General features: G+C 43.2%; 1 protein-coding gene across 1 annotated transcript in view; it reads right to left on the bottom strand.

The window, feature by feature from the left end:
• Positions 1–870: 870 nt before the first annotated feature.
• LOC126155207 (transcription factor GATA-5-like) overlaps positions 871–8,352 on the bottom strand; it is a gene marked incomplete at its 3' end in the record, with an annotated part of 84,026 nt that continues 76,544 nt past the window's right edge. The window contains exon 5 of the mRNA XM_049916214.1: positions 871–944. Within this exon, the coding sequence (XP_049772171.1) occupies positions 871–944 (74 nt within the window). The remainder of the gene's footprint in view (positions 945–8,352) is intronic.

Below are 8,352 nucleotides of genomic sequence, written 5' to 3'. Positions count from 1 at the left end.
CCTTTATCACTTAGCTACAAAATAGCAGGTCAGCAACTGGAAGCAGTTAATTCCATAAATTATCTGGAAGTAGGCATTAGGAGTGATTTAAAATGGAATGATCATATAAAGTTGATCGTCGGTAAAGCAGATGCCAGACTGAGATTCATTGGAAGAATCCTAAGGAAATGCAATCCGAAAACAAAGGAAGTAGGTTACAGTACGCTTGTTCGCCCACTGCTTGAATACTGCTCAGCAGTGTGGGATCCGTACCAGATAGGGTTGATAGAAGAGATAGAGAAGATCCAACGGAGAGCAGCGCGCTTCGTTACAGGATCATTTAGTAATCGCGAAAGCGTTACGGAGATGATAGATAAACTCCAGTGGAAGACTCTACAGGAGAGACGCTCAGTAGCTCGGTACGGGCTTTTGTTGAAGTTTCAAGAACATACCTTCACCGAGGAGTCAAACAGTATATTGCTCTCTCCTACGTATATCTCGCGAAGAGACCACGAGTATAAAATCAGAGAGATTAGAGCCCACACAGAGGCATACCGTCAATCCTTCTTTCCACGAACAATACGAGACTGGAGTAGAAGGGAGTACCGATAGAGGTACTCAAGGTACCCTTCGCCACACACCGTCAGGTGGCTTGCGGAGTATGGATGTAGATGTAGATGTAGATGTAAAGAAGCGAACGTTACTTTTAGTGGAGGCAATGCTGTTGCAGAGCGCCTGTGGTGGAGACGGGAGCGGCACTCACTTGGAAGCGATGTGGCGGTTGAGCAGCGAGGAGGTGGGCAGCTCGAGCGCGGGCGACCCGGCGGGCGCGGGCAGGTACTGGTCGTGGTCGTCCTCCAGCAGCGGCACCTCGGGGTACTGCAGCCGCACCGCGGCCGCCGCCGCTGCAGAGGCGGCCGTGCGGTGGCCGTGCCCCGTGTACTGCGTGTGGGCCGCGCTGCGCCCTGCAACACACCGCGCCCAAAAACGTCACCTAACGGCCTGTCCTAGCAACATACTTGCAGTGTTCATTTGTTCAATAACAAATGTGAGGAAGCGAGTCGTGGGCTGTGGGAAATCAGGAAGAAAACAGAAGAGTGAAGCGTGTGAGATGTTGTGTTACTAGAGTTGTAAAACTACCGCAAGCTTTCGTAGACTTTCGTATGCGGCGTAGGCTACGGTACATTTTCTAGTACCTTTGGCAAGTTAAGATCGCAACCGCGTTACCTGTGTTAGGTTCGTTACCTCGTTTCTCCCTCTTTGTTTGCATGTGCGATCAGTCTCTTTCTAGGTTCTCCTAGAAACCAGCAACGGTGAAATAACTGAGAGAGAGCTGCATAACTTACGGAACGTTTTTGTTCTTTATACGAGGGTGAGTTAAATGAAAACCTTAAATATTATTTATTGTGCAGAAGTGGTGCAAAGCTGTATCACTTTTCAACATAATCTCCCCCACGCTCAATGCAAGTCCTCCAGCTCTTACAAAGTGCATAAATTCCTTAAGAGAAATATTCTTTTGGTAGTCCGCTCAACCACTCATGCACCGCGTGGCGTACCTCTTCATCAGAACGGAACTTCTTTCCTCCCATTGCGTCTTTGAGTGGTCCAAACATATGGAAATCACTTGGGGCAAGGTCTGGTGAGCATGGTGCATGAGGAAGACACTCAAAATGCAGGTCTGTGATTCTTGCAAATGTTATACGGGCAGTGTGGGGCCTTGCATTGTCATGTTGCAAAAGGACACCTGCTGACAGCAATCCACGTCGCTTTGATTTGATTGCAGGCCGGAGATGATTTTTTAGGAGATCTGTGTATGATGCACTGGCGACAGTGGTCCCTCTAGGCATGTAATACTCCAAAATGACTCCTTTTTCCTCCCAAAAGAGATTCAGCATAACCTTCCCTGCTGATGGTTCTGTTCGAAACTTCTTTGGTTTTGGTGATGAGGAATGGCGTCATTCCTTGTTCGCTCTCTTCGTTTCTGGTTGGTGGAAGTGAACCCAGGTTTCGTCCCCAGTAACGATTCTTGCAAGGAATCCATCATAATTCTCGTTTAAAGCAACGAAGAAGTTCTTCACAAGCATTAACACGTCGTTCTCTCATTTCAGGACTCAGCTGCCGTGGCATCCATCTTGCAGACACTTTGTGAAACTGGAGCACATCATGCACAATGTGGTGTGCTGACCCATGACTAATCTGTAAACATGCTGCAATGTCATTCAGTGTCACTCGGCGGTTTTCCTTCACTATGGCTTTAACAGCTTCAATGTTCTGAGGAGTCACAACTCTTTGTGCCTGACCTGGACGAGGAGCATCTTCCACTGAAGCCACACCATTTGCGGACTTCCTACTCCATTCGTAGACTTGCTGCCGTGACAAACATGCATCACCGTACTGAACCGTCATTCGTCGATGAATTTTAATAGGTTTCACACCTTCACTACGCAAAAACCGAATAACAGAACGCTGTTCTTCCTTGATGCAAGTCGCGAGTAGGGCGGTCGTCTTTATACTGATACTGCGACGCTATGTGTGCATCTGCACTATGCTGCCACCTACAGGCCATTCTGAACGCTGTTTGTATCATGCTTACCAACTTACAGGATAACGGGGCGAAATTTCGATTTGTTATTAAAAATTTAAGGTTTTCATTTGACTCACTCTCGTAGTTATCCTCCTGTCTGTTACTCAAAAATACGCAGTATTTATAGAAAAATTGAAATTTATAATTTTTAATTTTGGTTTTATTCGAAAACAGTTGATTAGTAACCTGAAAAGTAGGGTATTATAATAAAAATTTTAAAAAATACAGATTTCTCTTACAGAGTTATAAAACGCAGTTTCCTCGGCAATAAAGGGTAAAATAAAAAAAGGCAAAACAAAAAAATATAAAACGTCGCTTCAGTACTTTGTTGAGCTTACAAAAAACATGTTCCTTTTTTTCATAAACGACAATTTGCACATCATTAATAAGAAATTCTTACCTTTGATCGTGATGTTGAAAGTTCTATTGAGTACAAAATAACAATAATTACATAGGTTCTTTTATGTCTGTGCATATAAACTGTATTTGGATCAAAAGTAGTTGATTTGGTAACATAGAACCGCAGAAGTTACGCCATCAACTAATTTTTATTACGTACAAAATGCAATTTATACTTTTTAAGGATATAAACTACTCAGCGGACTAACACTGAACAGCGATATGCGGTTCTAATCATGTGCAAAACGAACAAAAAACAGAGAAAAGTCGTCGACTCCCATTTTCTCTCTTAAACATTCATTTATGTTTCTTTCCCTATCAACGCCATCAATACTGCTGATAATCGTAACATTTACTACGTCATTTATGTATTCTACCAAAATTACCGAACCGCAGTTCTAGGTATTGCAGAAAATTAAGTCCACTGATAACCTAAGAGAACTGGAGGTTCTCCACAGAATCGGCTAAAAAGGGGATACGCGGAAAATACTGACTAGAAGAAGGGACAGAAGGACGGAAAATGACTTAACGTATCGAGGAATAACTTTCATGTTACTAGAGGGAGCCGTAAATGGCAAACATCGTAGGGATTGGCGGAGATCGGAATACATATAAAAAAACTATTCAGGAAGGTAGGTGTGTATGCTGGTCTGAATTTGACACTGGAGGAAAAAATCGTGGCAAGTTGTATCAAACCAGCCAGAAGTAAGGTGACAAAAAAGTCGATAGTTCCAACGGAAAAACTGCGACCAGTCAACGTGCCTCTATGGTTTGGATAACACGTTACATTTGCGCCACACTGCATAATTTTTATCCACGCAGTTTCCTTCTAAAAACAGGTGTGCTGTCGGGATAATGTGCAGAAACAAGTGCCTCGTGCAAATCTCCGTCAGAGAAGAAATGGACTTTCGCTTGCTTTCGGCAGTAGGCGATAAATGGAGAGGGGCAAGAACTGGTACCGAGACGGAAAATTAAGTGCCCCTCAGCTGTGAGGAAAGGGCGACACTAGATGGCACTACCCTGCAAAGTGTGAGGTAGAAACTGTTGTTATTAAAATAACGCTTGTAGTTTCGTAGGGGGGTATCGAAAAAATCCGAAAGGGTCAAGGAACTGTAATTACAGTAGCTGTACCTAAATATTTAAGTGCGGTAGGGCATGCTTTGTGCAAATGTAGTCCTCCTACGCTGCAGAATAATTATGTCCAACAGTTAGCCCTTATTAATTAGCTCTTACTAATTTTTACGACGTTAATACATACAAGAATATTTTGAACTTCCGTGTTGTTATAAACAAATGTACACTCCCGGAAGAAAAGCAGCACCCTACAGGATAAGGTCATCATTTTATTGACAAGTGAGATGACAGGTAGTTCATTATTGAAGGAGTATATGATAACAAATACATACTAGATGAAACACACATGTCACACTAAACGTAACTCAAACGACGCATCAGTTCAAAGCGTCCCCCTCTGGCACCAAGGCAGGCGTGTGTTCTCACATGCAACGGAAGATAAAGGTGCCGAATGGGATCCTGCGACAGATTGTCCCAAGCATTTAGCGCCTTTTGTTGCAATTAGGCATTGGTTCTTACAGGCCTTGGAGACCGAGTATTTCCTCGCTTCATCATGTCTCATACGTTTTATATTGGCGAGAGATCTGGTGATCTTGCTGGCTAAGGCAGCTGCTGTATACCACGAAGAGCACGTTGCGGACGTGTATTGTCCTGCTGAAAAATAACATCACTTTCCTGTCGAAGAAATGGCAGTAGCTTGGAGATGTAGGTTATTTTACAGCGCAAACAAACCCTCCGTAGCCTAATGCTGTGCCCTCCCCCATTCTCCCCCCCCCCCCCCCCCCCACACCAGCCACTATTCGTGGCTCATTGCAGGTTTTGAACGACCGCTCACCTGGATGACGGTGTATCCAGACACTACTTCCGATCAAGTGTAACAAGAAAAGTGATTCGTCCGACCAGGCCGACACGTTTCTATTGTGCCACGGCTCACTCTTCTGCTCAATGCAATGGTAGTTGTTGATGTCACTGGCTCTGGTATGGAGCCACATGTTCAACAACGCAGTACGCTCCGAAACACTTACGCACTTGCACCAGGATTGTGCTCCGTCATCTGATCTGCCACAGATCGTCGCCTATTTTGCTTTACAGACATCTAACTGTCCTTCAAGCCTCACGACAGAAGCGCATGAAATACAGATCAGCTTTGCTGTTTCCGAGATGCTTGTTCACAGACGCTGGACCTTAACAATCTGCCCTTTGTCAAGATTGTTTATATTATTGGAACTCCCCATTTGGGGCCCGTATCGTTTCTAACATGACTCCAGATTTGTGTCTGCTCCACTTACATGCTTCCCTTACCACGTCACGTGGTATGCAGTGTCGCAGTGGGCAGTGATCATAATGTTTTGGCTCATCAGTGCAAGGTAAAATGGCGTGTTCTTAATAAAAAAATGGTTCAAATGGCTCTGAGCACTATGGGACTCAACTGCTATGGTCATCAGTCCCCTAGAACTTAGAACTACTTAAACCTAACTAACCTAAGGACATCACACACACCCATGCCCGAGGCAGGATTCGAACCTGGAACCGTAGGAGCAGCGCGGCTCCGGACTTTAGCGCCTAGAACCGCACGGCCACCGCGGCCGGCGGCGTGTTCTTAATATTATGTTGTAAACTACACAAGCACCACAAACACTATCGTAACAGTGTGGTTACAGTACACTTCTTTTAGGGCATGTCGGAAAACGTCCAGTCTTTGATATAAAAGTTGGCTGCCAGCTGGCTACGACACCAGTGGTAAGAGTCGTTCACTTAAGGTTCCAATAAAATTGGTCGCCTCTCAGAATTCGTAAGTATGGTCATCTGCGCCGTCTGTTAACGTTTCAGGATGCGAAGGTTTCTGGAGGAAGTGTTGCCTTCCAGTCGAGCTGTTGTGCTGAATCAGCTCGTTGTCTAGTGGTAAACATTGCGTATTGCAGACAAAAAGTCACGAGTTCGTGTCCTTTATTTTATTAAATCCTTTTCCTATGTTCGCCAAAAGTATCAGTCTGATGGAACCTCAAAGATATATATATATATATATATATATATATATATATATATATATATATTTTTTTTTTTTTTTCATTTCGTAACCCGTCAGTAACCCCAAAACCTTCCAGAAACGTTTCTGCAAAGGAACTCGGGCTGCGTCAAGCTCAGAGCAATTTATTCTCCAGAGTTTCCTCATCATGCAGTGGCCACCTGCCATTCGGATGCAGAAGTCGTGGTCGGCTGCCCTTCGTGCTCTTCGGCGAAACGGACCATTACCGGCTCTGGTTGTTATCTTTCATTTCACACTCGTCAGTAACAAAAAAAAAAAAAAAAAAAAATTACAGAGTCCATATTAAAAAATCTGTGTCAGCCATTTACACTAAATATTTACGTATCTCACACAGTAAAAAGGACAGCGACTACTGTTAACAGCCGGCCGGAGTGGCCGAGCGGTTCTAGGCGCTACAGTCTGGGACCGCGCGACCGCTACGGTCGCAGGTTCGAATCCTGCCTCGGGCATGGATGTGTGTGATGTCCTTAGGTTAGTTAGGTTTAAGTAGTTCTAAGTTCTAGGGGACTGATGACCACAGCAGTTAAGTCCCATAGTGCTCACAGCCATACTGTTAACAGAATTATGACAAGTAGCAGTTCCGGGTTCGAATGTTATTCACAGGATAAATCAGAACACATACCAGTAGAAAGCGCATTTTTTCTCTCTCTTTACAGAATGTAAAACACATTCGAGTCATATACGAAAAACCAATTCTAATTCTAAAAACAAAACCACCCTCCTTCATGTAAAACATAATGTTACAATTTATGAAGTATATGTAGGTGCTGAAGACCTATCACCCATGTATTAAGAGCCACTTATGAAAAATACTGAAACAGCAGGCATACCATCAAAGAAAACGTACCCTGTGGTAAATACAGTAGTCCTCACATTATTTATATTATGCGATGGAGAAACTCATAAACCTGAACGGCATATAGTAAAACTGTATATCAGTTCAATAGTTATCCGCTAAGCGTACCTTTAATCTCGAGTAATTTGAACTAACCGGAGAAGAAATACTAAGTAAGGGTGGGCTAATGAGAAGTTCCATACATGATATCAGTCAGAGAGGAGATCACTTAAAACACGTTGTTACAGCGTTGTAAAATAACTATGTAAGTTACCATTTCTCTCGGGAAGTACGGAGTGTCATACAAATGACATGTTTTGTAGAAACAACGATGAAGATGACTCCATGTAGAAACTTAATCTACGTGCTACGTGCTATGCATTTAAAAGAACGGATATGTGGGGTAGAAAAAGGATAATGAAACGTGGGGAGGCGGCGGGGGCGGGAAAGGTATATAATAACCAACAAAATTATATAAGGTGTATGCATACTATTACAGGACCATGATAGTACAAAAAGGAACCACCGTCTGTTAACGTTTCAGGATGCGAATGTTTCTGGAGGAAGAGGAAAGCTGCATCACCAACAGAATGTAATTTACGCACATCTCGATTGTTTAGGTTTAGTATTTACCATGGTTAGGCATTCTGTTCATATAAAAAAATGCACCCCTTTACTAGCATGTTTTATGATTTATGATCATTTGATTGGTTATGTCACATCTCATATTTTTTGCACTCTCTTTTAGCTGTATTTTATGTGTAATTTGTTAGGTTATTGATGCCAACCAGTACGTGAACATGTTCTGTTACAGTGTAGTTTGTGAGTACGTTTAATTCTTCACATTCCTTTATGTTGCATTTTGTACAGTGTAGCGACCTTTACCGGTCTACCTTCGCATCTGTATTGTTATCTTGTGTTGTACACCAGACATGCCCTACATTGTATACTTGTTTATGCTCTAACCTAAGGACGTCACACACATCCATGCCCAAGGCAGGATTCGAACCTGCGACCTCAGCGGTCGCGCGGTTGCAGACTGTAGCGCCTAGAACCGCTCGGCCACAACGGCCGGCGGTGCTCTAATGTATGGTGGTAGGGTGGCACCAGTAAAGTGCCGAAACACGTAGCTTAAAGGAAAAATAAATAAGTACTAGTTGAAATGCGGCTGTTTTTGGTTTTTGCTCTACAAATTATTCAAAAAGTTTAAGAACCCTAAAAGCAGTTCAAGTGATATTTATAGAAGTTAGAAAAATTCGTACTACAGTCCATAACCGTTCGCAGAATTTTACTGTCTTTTTTCTTTCTTTTTTTTAATGGGCATACTGTTGTTTAGTTCTCAACTCAATGAAATGTCTTCCAAATGCGTGCTTGTTTGTTGCGTCAGATAAAGCACGAGATTTTCGTTATTGTCGATGTCGTTGTCCACGAAGT

Source organism: Schistocerca cancellata, chromosome 2 (genome assembly GCF_023864275.1).
Source record: "Schistocerca cancellata isolate TAMUIC-IGC-003103 chromosome 2, iqSchCanc2.1, whole genome shotgun sequence".
In the NCBI taxonomy this organism is placed as follows: domain Eukaryota; kingdom Metazoa; phylum Arthropoda; class Insecta; order Orthoptera; family Acrididae; genus Schistocerca; species Schistocerca cancellata.
Note: the sequence above shows the minus strand (reverse complement) of the source record. Positions and strands in the feature narration are given on the sequence as shown.